General features: G+C 36.1%; 1 protein-coding gene across 2 annotated transcripts in view; it reads right to left on the bottom strand.

The window, feature by feature from the left end:
• Positions 1–872: 872 nt before the first annotated feature.
• NFXL1 (nuclear transcription factor, X-box binding like 1) overlaps positions 873–24282 on the bottom strand; it is a 48569-nt gene continuing 25159 nt past the window's right edge. For both annotated transcript variants that reach the window (XM_085059031.1, XM_085059032.1), the window contains exons 17-22: positions 21959–22125; positions 21121–21190; positions 13407–13511; positions 12073–12159; positions 9054–9107; positions 873–4102 (exon numbers count right to left, since the gene is read on the bottom strand). In XM_085059031.1, coding sequence (XP_084915157.1) covers positions 3929–4102; positions 9054–9107; positions 12073–12159; positions 13407–13511; positions 21121–21190; positions 21959–22125 — 657 coding nt within the window. In that variant the 3' untranslated portion in view covers positions 873–3928. The remainder of the gene's footprint in view (positions 4103–9053; positions 9108–12072; positions 12160–13406; positions 13512–21120; positions 21191–21958; positions 22126–24282) is intronic.

The following is a 24282-nucleotide window of genomic DNA, read 5'->3' as shown; positions in this document are numbered from 1 at the left end:
AATTAATTTGACTTCATTTGGTTTTTTCCCTAATTTTTACCTTGCATTTCCCTCACTAGTAAATACAAACCACTACAAGTTGTTTTCTAATTCTCTAGAGCAACTGACTAACTTACCTGAATAAGGGCAGACAGGAATACAAATTTGCATTCATGATGCATGAAAAGGGAGCAATTTGAATGCCCATAGATAACAACTGGTAGCGGGATGAAACCAAAGCCGAGGAGGGATATCCAAACTAAATGAAAGTGAGGACAGGGTCACTCATGAACTGTCCAAACAAGAATGCTCCACCCTAAAGCACCCACCAGAATGGCTGCCACACACATCAAGCTTCCACTGCTTGGCACTGGAACACACTTCAAACCAAGCATTTCTGTGCTCTAACCTCACAACACACAAGCTCATCCACTCAGAGAAAACTGGCCCAGAGCAGATATGTTTTGCAGCCTGAACTACTGCTGAGATGATAAAGAGTTCACTGCTTTAAAGCCATAACAAAACATAGATGCTTTTATGAACAAATTTTGTTGCTATCTGCTTAGTAACATTTCCTTCTCTAGTAGTTAAGGTCAGCACAAATGTCTAATAAATCAGCTATATTTCTCCCTGTGAGGCAAAAGAAATCAGCTGCTAAGTCCATTCCCATTTGTTTCATCTTAATTGACTTCCCCAACCCATTCTCACAATTTTGTCAGAGCAGTAACATGAAGGAACACAATTACATAATTCCAGCAATAATCTGAGCAGTAAGAACTATCACTGCCAGAAAAGGGGGCAAAAAGCATACCTAAAACTTCTACTGCAGTATGCCAGTCATCATTACCTGGGAGGTTTGCTGCTTCACTACACCAGTCCTTGAGAACAAACAATTTTTCCAGTTGTTTTTGATACATTTATTGTCTGACTTAGTTTTTACATTAAATTAACAAACACAATGGGTTTGATATTGTTACAGGGAACAAACTTGCCCAAGGAATTTCCAGTCCCAAACATACAGACAACCTTGGTTCAGTGGAAGGATAAATGCATCCAGAATGAGGAAAAGCCCCAAGTTTTTTAATTTTACACATAGGTAAATATTCATGTTAAGTCATCATCAAGCTTCTAACGCCACAATTTCCTTTCAACAGCAGGTCAGATTATATAATTTGTTTTAACATACACTTATCAATATGCATTTTTTTGTAAGCTGTTAACATTCAAAATATTTGCTCATTACGTTACGTAAGCGCACATTACTTAAAAATTGCTAAAAAACTCTACCTTCAGTTCAGTATTTGTTTTCTATAATTCCATCGTTCATTAATACTGAACAAAAGGTGATTTTATCCATACCTTTTACTTCCCAGGTTGTTGACAACATGCAGCTCCAACCAAAGAAAGGCAAAATATTAACTGTAAAAATATTTAAAGAAACAAATAGAACCCTAGTGATTTATTAAACTGCAGATTGCTCTAACCCCCACACTTTTTTATGCCAAGAAATAAATATCTGGTTCAGCAGGCAGACCAACAGAGTGCAAATGACTCAGATGGTTGGATAAGATATACAGAACTATTTTGAATAAAATTTCAAAAATAGGTATGTCTTGCATATGCAAGGTTCAGAAGAGATACAAGTCCTTTTAGAAAGGGAATATGCCCACTCACAAACACCTTTGTATGAACAGAATGAATTTTTAAAGATTGCTGTGCTTTCTTATTATAATGAAGATGATCAATGAGAAGTCTTTTCCTCTCCAGTATTTCTCACAAATACTACAAAATATGCAGAGAAGAATACTAAGAACTCCTTCAAATATATAACAAGTGTAGTTATTTTTTATAACTCTCTAGAGAGATTTCTTCTCTTTGCTGTAGAAGCTAGGATAAACTTGCCATCTTACTTGTTTTGAAGAAAAAGCTACCAGTAAATAAGAAAATTAGTTATAGTCATGCAAGATAAAAGCTGTTTCCACACAATGTTCACGATGATTCCCATATTTCGCACAGAAAGGTATCTTTTTGTACTTTCAGTTAACCCATCCCATCTTACTTAATCTGAACAAAAATCTCTCTCCTTTTTCTTTCACTGACAGAAGAGTTACTGGCATATGCAGTCACACAACAGCATCACCTCACTCGGTTAAAGAAAACACACTTATATATGAAATTATCTTCCAGGCATTAATATGATAGAAAAAGGTTAAAGCAAAACTATGAAAAATTGTTTATTTCTTATATAGAAAGTAAGAAAATTCAATGGAGATGCAACTTTGCACAGCGCAATTTCACTTAATTCTACAACTTTAAATAGTAATGGTTTGACATAACTAATATGCATCTCTAAAATGTAAATTAAAAAAAACCCAAAGTACTTCGAAACAGCATCAATCCATGCTGAATATTGTCAATTTTTGCTCACCTCTCTCCTCATTCACCAAACTTCTATGAAAAATTGAAAAGAAACTGATTTTCTTCCTGTTTTGTTAATTATGCAATCAAAAGCTTCTGCTTTTTTGCAGCTTTTTATTTTATTCTCCTGCTGCTGAATCAGAATTACAACTGGCTATCTGTTCAAATAAATATTGGGTCCCTTTACACGCAAGTCAAAATCAACCAGAAGAGCGTTCTAGCAAACTGCAACCTTTTCTACTAACTCACACAAGTGGTCCCACTGCTTTTGCACGATTTGTGATGAAATTATATGCCTGAATTACAAGGGCATACTACTAATGCCCTTTGGCTTTGCACCCCATTTTTTGCAGGAGCTTGTAATCACTTTGCAGTAACCTGCAATGCTCAAGCATCAGCAAAAATTTTCCAGCAGAGGTTTAAAAATTCAGTTTTCTGATTTCTCCATTCCTAAATTTAACTTGCAGTCTCTCAGCTGAGACCACAGAGCTTCCTTGATAATCCTGATGCCAGATGAAAACCTTCCAGTTCTACCACCCAATACTGATAACCTAAAGCAAGGTATTCAAAATTGTCAGTAAGAAAATATTTAAGTATTTAAAAGCTTAGCTAGATAGTTTAAATGTGACTACCAAGCACCATCCAGATGGCTTCAGAACAACATACAACTGTATTGTTACGCTATCCAATTAGATTTTTGCCCACCTATGCAAATATCCAACTCTGACACTTACCTATACAAATAGCCAAGTGATACTCTTAAGTTTAATTTCAAATTGTTTTTCTGCTGTTGGCAACTGGGGCAACAGTGAGAATGCACCCCTGTACCCTGAAATTACTTCACATCCATGTTCAGCATAAGTATCTGTCCACTAAAGGAACTTTTCAGTTAGTTTGATTTTGAGGAAATGAGGGTGGGAAGGGATGGGGTGAAACAGCAGAAAAGCAACCCCCACAGTCTGGAAGGGGGGCCACTGTATTGTTTGTGATATAGCTGAATTGAAAGACAGTTCACATTTCCTTTCTCTGAACAAAGTTCAAGAATATTCAAGCCAAAGTGATCCAAGGTTACCTGTTAGTTATCATAATTAAAACTGACATGAAGCACAGAAATTATTGTGTGATACAACATAAAGACTAGCGTAAGAACACTAACCTTCAATAAACCATTAAGCTGATTTTACAGGAAACATATTTTCAATAAAGCATTTTATATTAAGCTATTCTTAGTATTATTAAATGAAGACAAGGAAAAATAGCATTATTAATGGAAGAGATGTTAACAGATCTCAGTCAAACTATCAGCACTTCAGTGTAGACTAGAATCTACTATTACTTTCAGTGTCTGAGTTCAGTTTTGTGCTGTGTTATGTAATAACAAAGGTGACATTTCTTCCCTCCGCTGCAATTTCTTAGCAAATAGTATACATACATAATCTATGCATATTAAGTTCTGTTACACACAGACTAACATTCTAGGGGTAATAGCTACCTAAAGCCCAACTGAGGTATATTAAATATTGAGTTGTTTTCAGTCATTGTAGACCATGAGCCATGCAACCATCACAACAGCAACTCCAAACACTGGCAGCATAATGAGGTTCTTGTACTTTTGCCATGATGATTGTTCAACTTCTACCTCATCCTTTCTTCTCTTATTCTTTCTTCGTCCTTTTAATCTGTTTTCAAAAGCTTCCAGTTCAGCCTAAATGAAGAGAACCACAAGCAGTTGACATTTGTGTCAGAATTAAAAACAAAGAAATGTGAAGATTTTAAATAACATTCCCAAATAACATTTAACAAAAGTAATCATCAGCCAATGGAAGTTACACATCTCAGAGATGAGATAGTGTATCCAACAGCTACAAAGCACTTTGCTTTCAAGTATTAAACCATTGTTTAGTTTCCTATAAAAGACATTGCCAAAAATGCAGCCAACTGAAGTTTTACATGCAATTTTCAACTCAGGATGAACATAATAAGTTAAAGTAAGATTGTTATTTTCATGAAATATGTCAAAAATACATTATTTTTTCCTATCAAAACACTCTTGCATTTAAGCTATTTTACTAACTTATGTAAGAGCATAGGCTGAAATCTTCAGAGACCTCTTCTCAAAATAGAGATGTACTCTACCAAAAATAAATTAATAAAAACATAAATAACTAAAAATCTATCCTATTTCCCTCAATTCTTTATATTTGCATGCTCAGCTACATTTTAGATTAATTGCTATAATCTTAGCTACGCACAAAAATATTCCATTTGTTAAGTGTTATAACTTGAGATTCAATCACTCATATGACTGTAGGAGGTATATAATGTCCTTCAAAAGGAAACACATGCCCATAGGCCCAATACTGGAGCAAAGCAACTGCAATAGTAAGAATGCCAGGCTTCCAACAAAGAATGGCAGTTTCAGGGTCCTGTCTGGAACAAATAATAGGATCCTCTGATGCTGTCCCTCATCTCCCTCCACATTTTTTTAAAAGGGCATCAAGAGAATACAGACAAAATTCATTTGAGGGTACAAAGCTGAAATAAAACTGGAACTAGGCAGCCTAGAATAAAGAGTGAAGCATAGGATGAGGCTCCAACGAGAAACCATCTAATTGCTAGGAAAATTAGAAAAGACGCTCTAAAGACCTGAGACAGACTAAAATCAGAAAAGGTCCAATGATTACCTGGATTTTTGAGTCAAGTTGTCAGGTACTTGAGAAAGCATGGGACAAGGCACTAGGGAGCAGAGAAATCCGATGGAGTGAAAGGGAAAAGAGATGGGAGTAGCAGAGCACAGCAAGCCAGGACTGGCTGGGCAAAAGGCGCAACACTGAGCTGAAGCAGAGGAAACATGGACAGTGAACAGAGACAAAGCCTGGCCAGGAGGGGAAATAAATCTACATGACTACTACTGCAGTGCTGCCAGGAAGAGGGACTAAGACAATACAGTAGGTGCATTAAAGAAACAAGAATAAGACTGTTTTGGGAAATGGACAGAGTAGTAGTTCAGTAAATAAAATTTTCCCTTGGAACGTAAGGTTGCCTGATGTCTGGTCTTCCTCCACTGACAGCAAATATTTGTCAGAGTTTCACAAAGCAGCTCTTCCCTTCCTGTGCCAGATACCACTGTTAGCAGGAGAAAGGGGCCTATTTTGATGTCTATTCCTTTGTACCTAACAAAGGCAGAAATTGTTGGCACTTCTCTGATGATATGGGAGAGGAGTTCAGACAAAGTCACACAGTCTGTTTGAAACAAGATTATTTTCAACTAGCTAATCCTACCTTAGAAAAGCAAAGAATTTTAATGAAACAGTTTTTCAAATCCAAAATCTGGAGGCAAGGGCAGAGCTCTTATGGTTTTATAGACAACATGGCAGTATTTCATCTTATACAGACACTTAGTCAAATTTGGGGCTTCTACAGTTATTACACACTTGTGATCTGTACATTAAAAGCAGAAAGCTTCATGAATTGCAATAATCTGAATTAAAATATGTGGCTCAAGCAAAATGATAGAGTAATTATTGAATCGCTTTCCTAGTGAACTCTATAAAAACCCATCTAAAAATAAATACATAATAAAAAAACCAAAATACACAATGAAAAAAGACTTATAGGCACAGAATATGAGAAGCCATCACTATCCTTGAAAAGCTGCCAACAGATTTTGTGTAACTGTCAACATCCCCGAAGTGTCACCTTAATGATCTCAGAAGTAATGGTTGTGCCCAGTCTTCAAACTACCTTTTCAAGCTTAACAAGCTTAGGATATTTATTTAGAGTAAGAACCTAACTTCTTTGTTTATAAACATATTAAAAGTAAAAGGACATGTATTTACTGAAACTGTATATTCAAAACAATATGATGCCAGATAATGTCTAGTTTAGTGTTGCTCAGGCACTGCATTTTGTTCTTTCACGTGTTATTCACTACAGTCTTCCTGCACTGGAAGGAGTAGCATACCCACGGGAAAATGTAGATAAATGAATGCAAGTAACAGTGATTATACAGTCACAAAGTGTATTTTCTCACAGTGAGGATATATTTTTATTTATAGGGGAGGGCAACACTTGACTTTTTAACTCATAAGGATCCATTAAAAACTTTTATTTGTACAAAAAAAAAAGGAAACAAAATCTTTCATACAAATCAATAAATTACACTTCAGGCTTGAGACCCTAACTTCCCGTACTGAAACTTTTAACAGTTAGCTTGAAAATTTAACCGTATCTTTTACAATGGAGAGGGACAGAGGGCTTGGTCTGAGCTGTTAAATAACCAAAGCACTGATCTTTTTTCCACCTCTAGCAATTGTGAAAACCCTAGCCTCACAGGGTGCCTCTGAATTAGAAGCAGAGGAAAAGTTTGGCTGCTAGGGCCATGACAAGAAGCCTAGCCAAGCCGTCTCTTCCACTAAAAAACAACTGATTCCATCTGTAAATGGCATTAGCAAAAGTTGCTACCAAATATAGCAAATACCAAAATACTAATGCACAGACTTACTAGAGCAGTAACTAATTTGTATATAAAACATTTAATGAAGTATTAATCAAAATAGTTTTAAGAACTGTGACTAACAGATGAACAGTCTCCGTAAAAATGTGCAAATGACATTGAGGAAGGTGGTACAAGACACAAACTTGTCAGATGGGAGTATACTCAAAAATACGCTCTTAACGTGATCTAACACTCTACGACAGTGATGGCCTCCAATTTCCATCAACAGATGGCTGATTATGAGTTCAAACTGGACAGGAACCAACGTTACATAAAAAGGCTCCAGTAGCTGAGGTTAATATTTGTGTGCAGTTCTAGAGCCTATTTATTAGTTACTGCTGTCTCTTTAAAAAAAAAATTGTTTTGTCCTGGTTTTTTTACTGTTTTTGTCCTACTGTCTCCTAATGTGCTATATAACTAGCAATTCTTAATTAACCTTTTAGTAGGCTTCATTATGTATAGGTGAAGTTTTCTATCCCTGAAATTGCATCCATCACAAAACACATATGCAGGAGCAGTTGCCATATATTGCATAAAGTTACTACTGCTGGGCTGGAACTGCGAAACTTCAGAGCATGTAAAAGTAGAATGCAATAGTGGTGTGACTGCTGAGAGAAACAATCACTGCTGAAGAATCCACCCAAAAGGATGTTGCACACTCTGTTGGTGGAGTCAATCTGCTACAGTTCCAGACGAGCCTCATTACTGAGACTTTACTAAAGGGACTATAAATTAGGTGATTTTGAGCAGAAACTGTTAGTAATTGGGTAGGATGCCTTCTGGAATGCATGAAAACACACTCTGTGCAAGACAAACATCAGCAACTTTGACTTTCCAGCTCTGGAACTGTAAGCGTGTTCTTTACACATTTAACACCCATTAGCACACCTCAGTACTTAGCTCGCAGAACCAACACCTACAGATTTCCTCTGCCCAATAACATGTTTCAGATGTATGTCTGCAAGTTACACTTCCTGACCTATGTGCCAGAAGTAACATTTTCAGGGTCAGCTTAGAGAACAATGAAGTGTCTGAGTTCTTTGAAGGAATATGTGCCCAATACTGTAAACAGATGAGATATGAATGTTGCAATAAACATTGCAAGATGACCACAAAGCAGTGCCTGGTCCCCTGGACAATAGACACATAACTTTGCTTTTCTTGAAGGATGAGAAGACAAGGCTTGCCTTTAAAAAACAAAAGCAGACTTTGCCAGAGCATTGTAGATGTAACATTTGCATTAATTGCTTAGGGAACTTACAAAGCATGCATAAGAGAAGTTGTGACCCACAGAGAAACCGTCTATCCTAATAAGACTAGGGAGATGGCACAAGTGGATCAGCCCTGTAAGCCTCCCTTACCCCTTCAAAGCAGGGAGCAAGCCACTGACCCCTGATAAAAATGGAGTGTGACATGCAGGTGAAAACACAAGTGTGACGTAAATACATAGATGCTGTGATAATTGAGTAAAAGGAGTCAGAAAGCACACCCTGGACTTGGAATATGATTTGGTGTCAAATGCTCACTCAGGAACAGGCACACAGGCATGAACTGTCTGGAAGGCGTGCAGACTCCAGATGACAAACCTGACCTAGCCATCATCACCAGCTGAGCTTACAGTGTTTGCCTGGATATGATCAGTATCAGCACCTCCAGGCAGCTGGCACAGCAGCTTTGTGGATTACAATGCTGACCACATACCCTCACCACCAAGAGCAATTACAGTGAATACACATTTCCCCCCCACCTCGGAGACCTTGAAGGACAAAGACTCATCTAGCTGTCCTTGTTCTTTCATTATGGGAGAGAGAAGGGGCGATTCACCCACTATTTAAATCTTGCAGAGGCTATTCAGTATTCTCTGATGTTTATGCTGTATAAAGTGTTTGAATAAAATAAAGAGTACTTAGTATTTTAAAAATAAATTACATTATACAAAGTTACAGAAATATAAGGTTACCACTGAAAATTATTTGGAAAATGTGGCCTCTTAACCACTGTAAATAATTTACAGCACACAGAGTATGGTAACAGCTGACAGGAATGACTGTGCATATCACATTAAAAACTATACATCTTTAATTGCATGCAAATTACATCATTTACTAACAAGAACAAGGTGAGGAGGATGTGGATGAGGAAGAAGAAAGGTTAATACCTGTTGTCTTCGCTTCTCTTCTTCAAGAGCAGCTTTGGCTTCTGCTTCTTTTATCTGTCAAGACATACAAAGTGATAAGCAACTGCTGTAAACAGCAGCTAATCATGTTTTCTTGTGGAGTCACAATTACTCCTATAGAATGGTTCTCAGCTAAAGTATGCAAACTTTCAATCATGTGAGCTTCACCATCAGAAAGTCATATGAAAAACAGTCATGGGAGTTACAAATGATAATTCTATAGAAATACTTTGCAGCATTCAAGAAAGCAAATTAAATTTAAAAAAAAGTGGTGCAGAAAAAATTATCAAAATGTAAACATGCCACATACTTGAATCTTAGCACCTGCATTCCATTTTGGTCCTACAATAACAAATAAATATGAAGTCTGAACATACACAAAAGACAACAGGATGGAGTGGCTTCCATCTGAAGAGATACATAACCAGGATTCATCAGGTGACTAACAGGACACCAAATCCTGAAGTGTGCAGATGCCAAGTAGGGATTAAACATCAATAATTATTTTTCATAATGCAAAGGCATAAAATGAATTTACCAGAAGGTTGGCTCACAACAGAGGAATGTATTCTACTCCCACGGAGTATTTGGCTAAATCTAGTATTTCAGTGCTACAGGACATTCGTAGATGCCAAAAGTTTATGTCAACTGAAAAAAAATCAGGCATGCTAATAGGTAAATCCAACAAAGCCCATTAGACAGAAAGACACCATCTCACCCTCTTAAGTTCCCACAGTCAGCAATCACTAAGTAACAGCAGTAACAGAAAGAATATACGGGGAAAGTTTATGTATCTCCCTTTTCTAATACATTATTTCAGCTTTTAGCATTGCCGTCACTGAATCACTAGCTCAGAAAAGTTGGATGTAAAAACCTATTATTAACTTGAAATGAAAAAAATCTTGATCCTAGTAGCTGAATGATTTGGTTACTAACAATGAAAATAGTTTATTAAATATTGTTTGCATAGGTAGAATTGTTTAAAAATAATTTTCAATTCAAGAGTTTTTGTTAACTAAGGAGAAAGCACACTAGCTCATGCTTTAGCACGCTGTAGATCAAACAGTAGGCACTGAGGGCAGGATCAATAGCTCAGTCCTATTTGCAGCTTTTCAGACAAATTTTTAAATTACTAAACATCATATCAAATAAAAACACTATTGAGAATTTCATTAATCTATTAGTCATTAATTCATGGCAGAGTCTGTTTAGAAATGTGTGTACAGGACTTTCTCAGCCATGCACATCTGAAATCTGAAAAGTGTGGTGCCCAAAAAACTATACAACGAGCCTCCTTGTTTTTCACTGCCATCTAATGGCAAAACTTCAGCTACAAAAGGTGACATGCAAATGTGGAAAAGAGCAACAGAAAAGCTTCTTTTAGCACTGGTGTGGTCATATTTGTACAATATATGTAGGTATAATGTACACAGATAAAGGGAACCTAACTATTATAATCACAATATGGAAAAACATTTCTAGAACTATTTCTTTAATAAAATGCACAGTAAAGGACACATTCAATTCCTAGGTACCTAATGAGTAAGAAGTGCTTAATCACTAGGGGCCAGACCTGAAAAGTTTTATTAAGAATTAATGCACTTTGGTTTTGGAAATTAATGGCTGTTTTGCAAATGTGCAAACTAATTTATCTTTGTAAATGTCTGCAGTTTTCAAAATTTTTTCCAGTCTGGACACATTAAACAGTAATAGACATAAATAAACAACTTTCCTCAAGTACCTATAATAGGAGACCATTCTAGTATGTGATTGGCATGCTAAGTCAACACAGGCTACAAAAAGATGCCTACAAATAATTTAAATAGAATTTTATTACTTAATATAAAAGTCCCAAACCAAGTAAATACACATTCTTATGCAAGGAATGTACACATAGCTAGGTTATGCCACACAGTATATCTGTGGCATTGCTTACAGGAGAAACTTGTAGCCATTTGCTCACTGCATTAGACCATTTCTCCCTGTGGATTACAACATCGGTGTGAGAAATTGGTAGTATTGTCTGCTGCAGTCCAACAGCACTGACACTGCACCACACAGACATGCTGCTCAGTCTCAGCTCGTGCAGTCTACTGTGAGCTCACCTTGCTTTATGGAAGGACTCCATAGCCTATGAACTTACCTTCACATTCTCACTGGAACTGTCTGTTATGGTTGGGATTTTCTAAAGGCTTATCCCAAGAGTTTTAGCATTCCACCTGATAGCAAACTTGTGGGATTTGGTCAGTGCAGTACTTGTTAGAACTTGTCAATCAATCCTGAAAATCTGAGCAGAAGCTGACTTGTCAGCTTTACCCATTGACTTTTTGGGTTGTACGTTTATCATATCTAATAATTACCTGATAAAACCCAAGCCAGTTATGCATCAATTCTTTTTGTTAATGTTTTTATAAAAGGTTTATAAGAGCAAGGATCATATCCTGATTCTCTGTGTGACAGCACACAGCAAATCCTTTACTTCATAAAATAGCTGAGCTAGGGAGAAGTCACGTTTACAGCAGTCTAAGAAGTATTCTTCAGTTGCTGGAAATTCTCAATTCTTCTAGTATAGGATAACTAATACCATGTAGCAGGATTACACTCCACACTGGACAAGTTAAGCATCTGATGGCAGCAAAATCTTCATTGGAAAAAAAGGTCTAACAATGCCTTGTAAAGCAGCCTGACTCTAATCTTAGAGCACTCACAACTGTTTTATCATCACTGATCATCAGCTGTTCTCAATGAAAGAGGAAAAAAATCAGTTCCAATCAATTTAAAGAAAAAAAAAGGAAAATAACATAATACTGTTTTAAAATAGTATTTCATGGAGTTAATTGACACCATTCATAAATTCGAGTCTGAAAAAATAGCTACTATTCAACAACACATCCACTTATGTTGCATTTCTGCAGGTACTGCCTTGAAAAATAATTGTGTTGTTTTTTTCTACTTTTCTTGAAGCTCTGAGAAGAAATTATAGCTACAATGGATACATTACCTCATATGCTTTCCGCTTCATTTCCTTGCACAATGCATCGCATTCCAGTGAAACTTGGCCTTCTTGTAACTTGCTGCACTGTACTTCCTGTTAAGTATAATTTGTCTTTTATAATCATTTCCCTATATAAGATTTTAGGTATGTCAACTTCTTTATGAAAATAATAAAACTTTCTTATTCAGTAAAACACTGGTTTCACACATAAAATAAAGCTAATGGCTGAATGTTATTTGAACCTTTAATTATGTATTAAATTGTACTTTTTTCCCCCCCTTCTTTTTAATAAGCTAAACTGAAAGGTAGAATAAATCAATAGCCCAGTTTAAGCTTTCTCCTCTTTTCTCATTTGTTTGCCTTAGACAAGTAAGATAACCTTCTGAACCTCTGGCAGAAAGAGTTTGCATTCAGTGTCTCAGTAATTTCATACACATTCCCTTAACTGGCTCAGATTACAGGACAAGGTCTGGTCATGGGAGGGGAAAAATTAAGTCATTCTCACTCATACGTTCTCCCCTTCTCCTAGTATTGAAGAAATTAAAAACAAAAACCAACAAAGTGGTCATCTGTAAGCAGAGGCTGATCAATTTTAAGCACTTATTCTGTATATGTCATCTTTTCTCCTGCTGAGCACCCCATCTGCAAGACTCCTAGATGCACAAGACATATTTTGAAGAAGCTGAGGACTCTGGGGAACTGAAACCTGCTTGGAATGCTTGGAAATTAATTTGGTCCAGAAAAATAATTCAAACACATTTTCATTAAGACAGATCATGTTTCTTTTTTCATTAAGACATTATTATTTGTCAAGACTTCATATCAATTTCTGCTGTTCCCCTCATAATAGTGTATAGCTATAGTAAACTTGTTATATTACTTTGTCCTTATATTTGTTAGAAGCTAAGGATGCTGATGTCCATACTTGCTTTTAGGTTTGCAAGGAACCTTAACTGATTACAGTAGTTCAGGTTTCACAACATCTGTGCTAATTCCAGTTTACATAAATTTTCCCAATATCGTCATAAAAATGTCATTTTTATTCTCAAATCACTCCAGGTCATCTGAGCATTCTTCCCACAAAACTACAAAAATTTAAGTGCCCATGAAGATAAAGCTATTCTAAGTCAGGCAGCTAACACATTTTTGAATTAACAAGATTTGATTTCTCCAATGAATCTTCTGATACAGCAGCCCAGATCTTCAGCTGATGTGAATTTACAGCTCGACTATAGTAACCGACCCTGTTCTAATCTGCAGAATCCATACACTCCATCCATACAAGCACAGGAAAATGCAAAGAATATACAACCCTCAAAAACTGCAACTTGTAAATTCACCTTTTTCAGTCTCTTACAGAGACATCGGAGTTTAACCTTCTGGCTGCAGTTCAGAGGACAGCTACCTGAATGGCAAATCTCCTTACACCGGTGACCACAGGGCAACTGTAAAGAGCAAAAATGTAAATAAAACTCTCACACCAATAAAACATTGTAAAATTGCAAAGAGTCTATGAAGTGGTTTTATTTCAGACATAGCAGTTTAACAGAAAACTCATTGAGTTAATCAGTCTTTCAACTTGTGAAATAATTTATTTTTCTTTTCTTTTTATGGGGGTGAGCAGGAACGTCTGCTTGTTATTTATTGCTTTTCAATTCCTGTAGGATGATTTCTCTTTTATTGGCACAGCTAGATTAGAAGACAATTTCTCCTTTCACATGTTTCAAGAACAGTCATTTCCACAGCAATGTATACAACAATCACCCTAGCTATCTGCTGTCTGCATGCTGGGGGAATACAAATGGATAAGGTAGAAAAAACATGAAAACTGAAATTAGGTGTACTGTAGCTACTTGTAGATTAGACAGAGTAATAAAAGAAAGAGGAAAGAATCAGAAGCAAAAATACTGCAGAAGAAATCTTGTATGCAAGAATCATCTGAACTATGCAAAAGTCATATAAAGGTCACCAAAATTCTTATCAAGTCCAAAATAATTTCACAAAATCCTAAATTTCTGTATTTGGCAGATTATCCCATTTCTGCCATCTGAAAGATAACATTTTTTTACTGCCAGTGCAATTTTTAACTTACAAAGAAAATATTATCATTCATTTACTGTGTAAGAATTGAGTCACTAATTTAAATATGCTGATAAGAACGAAGCAGTGCTCCCAGCATGATATTAAATATGTCAAGAAAGTAAACAATTTTTTTCATTGTTAAGAACTTAACTAAAAATATCCCTTGCTCATACATATGCCCGTAAGAAGTCTTCACAATAACAATTTTCAAATACATAACCCAATACTGTTAATAACTGAAGGTGGACTCTCACAGAAGACATCTAAGCAATTTACTTGCAGAGACTGTTAAATCCCCCAACTATTTAAAATAGCATTAGACAGTGTTCTCTATTAAAAGTGAAATTTCGCCTCTTCACTGTCATCAAGGGATTAACACAAATCAGAAACTGTTCTAAGACATACAATTTAAAGATACATTTTTTCACATTTATCAAAAATTCAAAATTAATGCATACTACATCACTTCATCCACAAGAATGAGAATAGTATCATAAGAATAAGTAAGTATCAAAGTTACTTATCACAAGAATAAGTAAGTATCAAACCCAGGTGGGCACAGTTTGATTAGTAAACCCAGATTCTTAGAAATCCATTGAAACTGGCTCAACATCTGAGCTAGTATCATAAAACACATACCGAAAGAGAACAGGAATATTTCTGAGTAAAAATTATGAAACACACCCACACGTTTTAATGTCCACGACAGTCACAAGCTATTATGGATACTTTGTGCTTTCAGCTCAGTTTTTTAGTTTCTGTTACAACACATTTCATACAGGACTAGAAGGAACTTTAATTAATTCACCTTTAATTCACCATGTTCAGTTCTGAAATTCAGTCCTCCTACATGCAGGTAGCTCCTATGACCCTTCCAGGACTGGATGAATGAAAGCTTACCATAGAAAAACAGTCCCCATTCTGACCCTATTCTACTGTTTCACTAAGGAAACTGCTCCACGAGCTCACTACAAGACACAAGAGCTTTTTTCAAGTTTCCTACGTTTGTTCTAGCTAGTTTAAGCTGCAGTTCTTATCCTCATATTGAAGTATTTCTGTCTTTTCTTAAAAAGCTCTTTATTACCATAGCATTCCCTTCATTGAATTTCAACCATCTTAAATCAATGTTTCTTGAATACATAGCCAGAACTGCATGTAGTATTTCAAATGACATCTCAGCAGGAAGGACTTTGTACAATGCCTTAATTGCACCTCATTCTTAGTAAAGTATCTTCCCCAAAACATCTTCAGCTCTCATAGCACTTCTCTGCAGGTAATCATGCTGTGAAAATAAGAATTTTTGCTGTTTCCTGGGAGTTTATTATTAGCTTCACATGTATGGTCTTAACTGGGGGGGTTTTTTCTGTATTTAATAACATGGCCCCAATACATGTGTTCAACAGATGCACTTCCTCAATTCTCATACACTGACAACACCCCACAACTTTTCATCAGAAAATTCCAATGCTTTTGGTGCCAAGGTCACCACTGAAAACAATGCAAAGTCAAGTGTCAGTTCAGTCCTTGGGAAATGTTCCTTATTGTTAATATCTCTTGCTCCAATTTCTTTAGTTTTGTTGTTGTTTTGGGGGGGAGTTGGGTGTTTTCTTCAAAAGATAATCAAATACAGACAGTTGTTTCCTTTAGCCACCTTCATGCTTGCATTAACCTTCTCCTCTATCTGAACTAGATATTCACAAAGTAGCATTGACTCACTCGCTCTGCTGAAGCCTTATGCAGTAGACCTCATCTATTTGCTTTGTCTGGAGGGAAAAATAGATAAATTGGTCACCTTATCAAAGAAGGAATTTAGTTTTTATCAGGCACAACAGATCACCAGCAAATATTTTTCCCTGAAATAAAAAAATTATTTTGCCTCATTTTGAAAATATGAGGGGAGAAGCTTGTCTAAGCCTTGTATGCTACCGAGGTCAAACTACCACCCAGAACATGGAGTCTAATGGTTGAGTCTCCTCACAACTGACCACAATTTTTGCAAAACTAATTTGGTACTCCATGAACACTATGCAGTAGGAGGGCCCATCTCCTGGCTCCCTACACAAGAGCATCATACACAGTAACTCAATCCAGTCTCACCTGCAAGTCATCTCATGCTGGCCAGAACAAGCCATGGCTAGAACTATTACTTCCAGCTTACTCTTCCATAGTAATTAAGCATATGTGCATTAATTAGGTCAAAGCCCAAACAGTTGTGTCATAACTGACATGTCAGAGCTGGAAATTCAAGACAGTAACCCTCACGTCGACCTCTAAGTGCTACTGCAATAAAATTCTTAGACACCATTAGACCAAAATATTTGTAGCCCAGGATTGTGTTTAATAAATACTGAAAAGCAAATGTACACACTTAGTTCCCTGCACAGAGATGTAGGACAAGAAACAAGCTGGCAGTGAAACTTTCTTCTTACTCCCTCCATTGCAAAATCAACACTAAAAAAATATCAAGAGAAGCTGTGAAATGAGTGGCAAAACAACATTTCCTCATGACCTCAGAAAACAAAAGCAATCATTCCGCTACTTCTGCTGGATAAAAAAATGCAATGGGAAAAGATTTTTTTGCTTCTTTTGAAGTGTCCGTGCTAAACTACTTGGTGCTAAAACAGAAAGTGTGTGCCCTATTTAGAGCCTTTTCTGCCACACAAGATTTCGTGTTAATAGCTTGAGGACTAAAGCTCAGATTGAACAAGCTTTATGTTTGATATTGCAAGGACATTAAAAGAAGGAATTTAATCCACAGCTCTGAAAAGAAAACCAAAAAATATCCTACAAATACTTTTCCCATAGGCAATGCATTTAAATCTTAACATTATACCTGATGATGATAAACTGCATCAACACTTATGGAGGCTTAAGTGAACTCCACCAGGAGGTAATAAACACAACCTGTTAACATACATCTGATAATAAAGAAATCTGTTACTAAAGAAAATAGCACTTCTGAGCAGTGATCTCAAAAGCTAAGTACAAAAGAGAATTTTATCACTTCCAAAGACAAAATTAAATTTTTGCGATCCAGATACATTTGCAATGTGTGTTTACAGAATTAAATTTTATCTCCAGAAAGCTTAATTAATGTATTAAAAACCCCCAAAAGACATGCATACTTTTAAAATTTATAGAATCATAGAATAGTTAAGGTTGCAAAATACTTTTAAGATCACTGGGTCCCTTAACCTGACACTACCAAGTTAACCATTAAACCATCGCCCCAAGTGCCACATCCACACACTTTTTGGAACACTTCCAAGGATGGTGACTCTATCATTTCCCATTTCCATGGGCACCCTAGTCCAGTGCTTGACCACCTGTGAAGACATTTTTCCTGATATCCAACCTAAACCTCCACTGGCACAACTAGAGGCCATTTCCTCTTGCACTGTCACTTGTGTGAAAAGAAACCAACCCCCATCTGTCTACAACCTCCTTTCAGGAAGTTGTAGAGAGAAATCAGGTCCCTTCTGAGCCTCCTTTTCCGCAGGCTAAACAATCCCAGCTCCCTCAGCACCTCCTTGTCAGACTTGTGCTCTAGAGCCTTCACCAGCAATGCTGCCCTTCTCTGGACATGCTCCAGCAGCTCAATGTCTTTCTTACAGTGAGAGGCCCAAAACTGAACACAATTTGGGGTGTGGCCTCACAGGCGCTGAATACAGGGGGGAAAATGGCATTGTCTCTATTGCACTATCATGTTAAATTAAATTTATCATAATGGGGTCCCATAATTCACATCGAGACAATAGCAGAATGCACAATCAAACTACAATGTATGGCTATTTTGTCAAAAAATACAAACTACATGGAATAAAGTGTTAAATACAGATTCACAATTACTGACAGGAAAACACAAACAATGAAAACTGATAGACTTAAAATTTCTATGTAAGAATTGTCTCAAAACATCTGCAAGCATGATCATAAGAATTTAATCACCCTGATTAAGAAAAGAAAAAGTTAAATTTCCTTCAACAGGATATCTTGTTATTATTACCAAACAAGAGAATTAACTTTTTAATTACAGCATCTCATATATAACAGCTGTGGCAGCATTAAAGACACTGCTTCTCCCTGAAGCAGAACGGAAATGTGAGCTGTACTATATAATGCTAGAAGTCACTTTTTTAGTTTTATACTGCCATAGCCAAAACAAAAGCATGAAACCTTCCAAATTTTTCAAGCTTCTGCAGCATTTTTTCAAAGGACCAGACAATATAATTGGTTTTCTTTATAACCAGATGTAACATGGCACCTGTAAAATAAATATGGTAGCATACTGTCTATTGCAATTTCCACTAACCAAAAACATCTCAAAATGACAACTCCAGTAAAATACTGCATTTTACTGAACTTAAGCTGCATTACGGTATGCTGGGAGTGACTGCACATTGATTTATAGCAAATATCAATATAATACATATATATATTGTATTTGCTATATACAGCAAATATCAATAGCAAACATCAATATAAATCAATTGCACATTGATTTATAGCAAATATCAGCTTCATTGAGCTCTGCTAATAACCCAACATCACCAAAGAAGAAAATTCTCATGAAACACTAATTTGAAATTCACTTGAGGCTTCCAGAACTACACACAAAAACACTTCCAGATTAGTTTGGGACAGCCATATTAGATTTGCAAATTTCAATTGCTCTAAATTCAGTAGTCTTATCCGTCTTATCTGTGGCCAAGTTGTTAGTAAGTTCTTGTCTCATGAGACAAAATCTTTCAAACACCAAAATGGGCTTGACCTATATTTGCTGGGGAGAGGTGGTGGTAGGAGTGGCAGAGTGATGTCTGTTAAGGTTGCTCCTTCAAACTGTGTTTATCAACGATTCCTTTAAAAGAGAACTATCAGTATAATTTGTATTATGATACAGCCAGCTAATTTTCTCAAAGCTGCAGGCATGTATTTTGTTTATAAAAGAGGAACAGATAAAACATCCCTCAGTATTCAGAGAAAGGGGAACAGATTTTTTGGACAAAAAAATGGTGAAAGCCCCATACAGGACACATGTAGTTACCAGAGTAGCATCTGAAAAAAGTAGGATGAACTACTTAAAGCGGGAAGATACTAATAACTAATAACATCTATGTTTCATGAAGGACATAAGAGCTAGAGCGAGCATCACAGGAAAGGAGGAACATGCATTTTTACATCATCAATTACACTAAAATGATTCTCTGGATAGCAGAAGCTGCAAAAAACCTTATTTTCCAAAGCATTTATAGGGTTAAGAATTTTAGAATTAATTTAAGGCTTTATAAAACTAACATAAATTCTGTTGTTCTACACTTTTCTTTTCCATCCCACCAAATTAAGTAAAAAAGACACCATCTGTGGAACAGGGCAATTCTGAACTACAAGCTAGAGTTTGGGACCACTACCAGGTGAATTTTAAATCCCAGACTAGGTCTGGGGAATAAGTTCAGAAAAATCACAACAGCTGCATTAATCAAAGTCAAAGATGAGATATGGGGAAAAAAATTCTTTGAAGAGAAGCTGAAATACAGAGGATATAGGTCATGATAAGAGATTATAAGCACTCATGAAAATACAGAGAAGGAAACATTGGAGCAAATAAAACCAAAGTAACAGAGAGGGACATGAAAGGACAAAATTAAGAGGTAAATGGACAATGAAATAATATGCCAAAGTGTTCCCACGCCAGGAAGAGAGATTTCAGATAAGAAAATTGTGACAGGCATTTACGGAATTTCATTTCCGGAAAAAAAATTCATTTACGGAAAAAACATTCATCAGATAGGCTTCTACACGGGCAAAAAGCAGATGATACAAGTATATACAGAGTATAGCCTTCCTGTTGGGGTTAACACAATCCCGTCTGAAAAGCAGAGGAACACAGACTGTTGGGAAAGCATCAGTAATCCCATGAATTTTTGCATTTACTCAAAATGTAAAAAAAAAAAAAACTTTTCTCATAAAGACAAGGATTCAGAATTGAATTTTCTAACACTGGACAATAATGAAATTCCTGCTTTTTGACTTCACATATTTTCTAACCCTCCAGTGGGAAATAGAGTAAAGAAAGAGCTGTCACTCAGCACAATTAATGACAACCAAGGAACAAACATATAACAGTAAGTAATGCACAGATTTCTGAAAGCACACAAGCAGCACACAACCGTAGCACTGGGAGGCAGAAGGACAAGGTCATTTAGCCCATCCCTCATGTCCAGTTGTGGGTAACACTGCTGTAAGAGAAATCCTAAAATACGTCTAACCTGCTGCTAATGAAAATTCGGCAGCTTCTCCAAGCAGTTCCTGCCCTGCTCCACAAACTTTTTTACTCAAACATAGTATTCAATAGGAATCTTCTTTACTGAAGCTATTGGCTCATAGTCTAAGCATCATCCAGTAAGGATATTATTCTTCTTCACAGCAAACATTTAGATGTACCCGCATGTAGTACAGAGACGAACAGGCTTGTCTTCTATTTTACACTATTTAGCACATATTTCACTAACACACTAGGGCATTACTAGCTCATCTCACTTATTAAGGATAAAATCTCTTAGCCCCCTAATTGTTGCACCAATAAGGATTGCTAAGCCTGCACTTAGATGAAAACAGCAAGCACAATTCTCTGCAATTTTCCTAATCCAACAGCATCCTATTATTTTTGAGAAATAAATTCATGACCCGTTTTTAACCATGTGAGCGGACATATTCTTCCACATTCAACCTTGTCTGCATGCTTACACATTCAAGCCATTAGTGCTTTGGAGACAAACCTCTGTTCATTTAATATAACCCTTCTAGTTGACAGCAATAGATTACTAAATGTCCTTCAAGTACAGTTCACTAACCACCTTCACATCTATCATTCAGCATATTCATTTAGACTAAGCTTCTCTAGTTTGCTTGAATTATATTCACAAAATTCCACATAACCATCAAATCAAGCATTTCTTTGATAAAATGGCTTACCTCTTTTGGACACTGATTTTTGCAGGAAATAAGAAGCTCCTTTTCTTTTACATCAGCACATGTTAGTTTTCTGTAAAAGGAAAGATGTATTTGTGTTAAAAAGATTCCAATTTAAAAATAACAGAAGTCAATATAGTTAGGGGTATATTTTCAGTATATTTCACTGTAAAGAAAAGTGGACTCATTTGTCCACATCCTGTGGGACTAATGTAAACTGCCCTGTTTTACACACAAATCCACATAAATTTAGAGGACTTGAGGTACTTTAAAGGAAATTAACAAAGAAAAACATGCTTGCATATGATGAATATTTTCAGAACAATCTCCAAGTTTCATCTTATATTTCATAAAGTCTAGCTTACCCTCTACCCACACACACACACAATTAAAGAAGTGTACAAATGATTACTAAGGAGTTTTTCATTTAAAACAGCTAAAAATTGAAGAACATTAACTGCAAAGACAAAGACCTTTTACAGAAATTACATTCTTTCTAATACTTGTATAAAATAGTCTTTACATACTCTAAAATAAGTACATATAGAACAAATATTATGTAGATTACTAAATATTTGCATAATTCAAATTATTATCTGTATTATAAAAACATAATAAATATAATTTCTGTTCATGAGATTCCATGCATTTATAGCAATTTTAGCAGTAATACCAAATAAAATACTAGAAAAATCTGAATAGAAGAAAACATTATTTTAGAAATTATAATCAAGAGAAATTTTATAAATTGCTGTAAGAGTAGCTCCCATCCCCAGACATTTCAAATGATTTCTAGTTCATAGCATTGAAATGAAAAGCTGGGTTGTGTTCTGACACTTACAAGCATTCAACATACAGTACTGATAGTTTGCAGTGACACTTTATTTTAAGCATCTGGAGACATGATGGGCAATCCCCAGGATGACAGGGCAAAACACATCGATGAGGACAGCCAGATGGCCTGGGCTTGGTGCACTCTTCTTCACACTGTGAACATTCCGGACCTGCCTAACAAAATAAAAACAAAGTACTAAAGAAAGTGCCAAACATTTGTTCGTAAGATGCCATTGGCAAACTTTTATATAGAACAAAGAGTCAGGGTGGTTTTGCTATGGGAATCAAGCTATTTGGTAAGATATTTCACAAGCAAAAGTAATTACTAAAATATGTTTTTTTAAAAGAGAAGCAGAAATGCCAGTGTTTATCAGTCAAAGAGAATTCTATTTTCCTTCCTGGGCATAAAAGAACCTCCTTAATATTAGCATTTTGGAAAATTACCATTACTTCTGTTAATTCTCTATGGAAAACTGTCAGAAAAAGAAGTCATTTCATATGCAAAACTTATCCCACTCACCACGTTACTACATGTTACACTACACCTGTAATTACATACTACTCTCTAATACAGGGGTGGAAGGGTTGGTTTCCTTGATTTTAAGAAGCAAACTTTAAGTAATTTCATTTCCATACACATATGATACCCTGTATAATCTTCCAAAAAGGATTAACTTATGTGTATCCTGGGAGCTGCCTAAGGCATTGCTTCTATTCCACAGACTACGCAAGTCTACAAGATCTGTGGTGCCACTCTCATTCCAGGTGAAATGATCATATGCACAAGGTGATGAACATCAGCACAGTAAATAAAGCTTCATTTCTACTCATATTCTTAACAACACATCCAGAACCCCAGTCTGCAATCAAATACACATGATTTGACATGATTTATCAACTGAACCTACACAGCACAATATTTACAGCCTACTATCACATTCAAATGTTCAAAGAAGTTAGCCGAAGTAAAGCCTATTTATGCAAGAATGAAACTACACTAAGTTTTCCCAAAAGGACTATTCCACACTAATGTTTCACTTTACACTGTTCAAAATAAGAGTGTAAGAATTTTAAGTTTTTAATAGCTTTTACCCAGTCCCTTTTCCTTCTGCTTCTACAGTTGAACAATTGTTGCTGAAGTTTAAAAAGAAACCTTTCTAAAATGATTGTTTACAAAACTTAACTCACAAAAATTCAAATCTAAGAAAAACAGCAACTAAAACCATCTAGAAAACTGTCATATAACATTTAACAGTAGGTAAAGGCAAACAGCTGGCCTTCCTGCAACAATTTTCTAACACAACTTGCAGAACAAACTGAAATTCCAGACAGAAAAATCACTACTCAGACATATAAACCAGAGATTTAATCAGCCCTGACTGCATTTGGTCTACCAAAACAACAGAACAAAAGCTCTAAAGGTCAACACCAACTTGAGTTCATATGAATTGAAGAAAATTGAGAAATGAGATTTACCCATAATTTGCAGGTACACAGACTCCCATTTTCTCAGAATGTATTGCCTCATTCAAAATGGAGCTAGGAATAGTCCTGAGTCATCCACATTTTAATTGGCATAACTGAAGCAGCAGGCAGACAGCCTCCTATAGTCACAACTGGGGATGCTTAACTGTCACTCTCAGTATTTACTGATGCCACTCTATTGCCGCAAGTTGCTTTTCCTCCAGTTGCACTGTTGCCCATACTCTTCAGACAAAATATCCACAATCATTAATAGATTAATATGTTAGCTACAATATACAGTTATTAGATGACAACTCCACCATTTCCAGGATTGGAATCCACAGGGATATTACGCTATTTAAGTTAAATATAACAGCCAGTTAAAATTTTTATGCTTTGTACCCAATTGAATGCTTCTCTGTTTTCTAAATGCCCAGAGTGCCCATGTCGCAAATTTTTCGAAAGTAATGCTTAAAAAAATTTGAGCTGTTTTCTTCCGAATCCTGACTCTCAAACCACAAAATATATATATATGGCTTTGACTGCTCATGTGAACAATTTTAGGTTTTATACTTTTATTTTTGTTTCATGTTATCTTCAGCAGTGAATACCTACAACTTCTTAACTGCATTAATCATAGTTTCTAGCAGACACTGATAAACATGAATATGTCACCCCAGTACTCTGAAAAGTCTTCAGCAATTCTGCAACATTTCCAGTGCTCTCCTAAAGATCTCCCAGCCTCCTCAAGCCATTTAAGCTCTCCTCAGTAAACAGTTTCCCCAGTAGATTGCAAGTGCATTTGTATATGATTATCAGCAGAGTAGTTCTCTTGATCTTGACAGTTACAGAAAGCAACTTTAGAAG

The sequence above is a fragment of the Lichenostomus cassidix genome, chromosome 4, assembly GCF_008360975.1.
Source record: "Lichenostomus cassidix isolate B80296 chromosome 4, HeHo_3.0, whole genome shotgun sequence".
In the NCBI taxonomy this organism is placed as follows: domain Eukaryota; kingdom Metazoa; phylum Chordata; class Aves; order Passeriformes; family Meliphagidae; genus Lichenostomus; species Lichenostomus cassidix.
The sequence above is the reverse complement of the archived record's forward strand: the minus strand, read 5'-3'. Positions and strand labels throughout refer to the sequence as shown.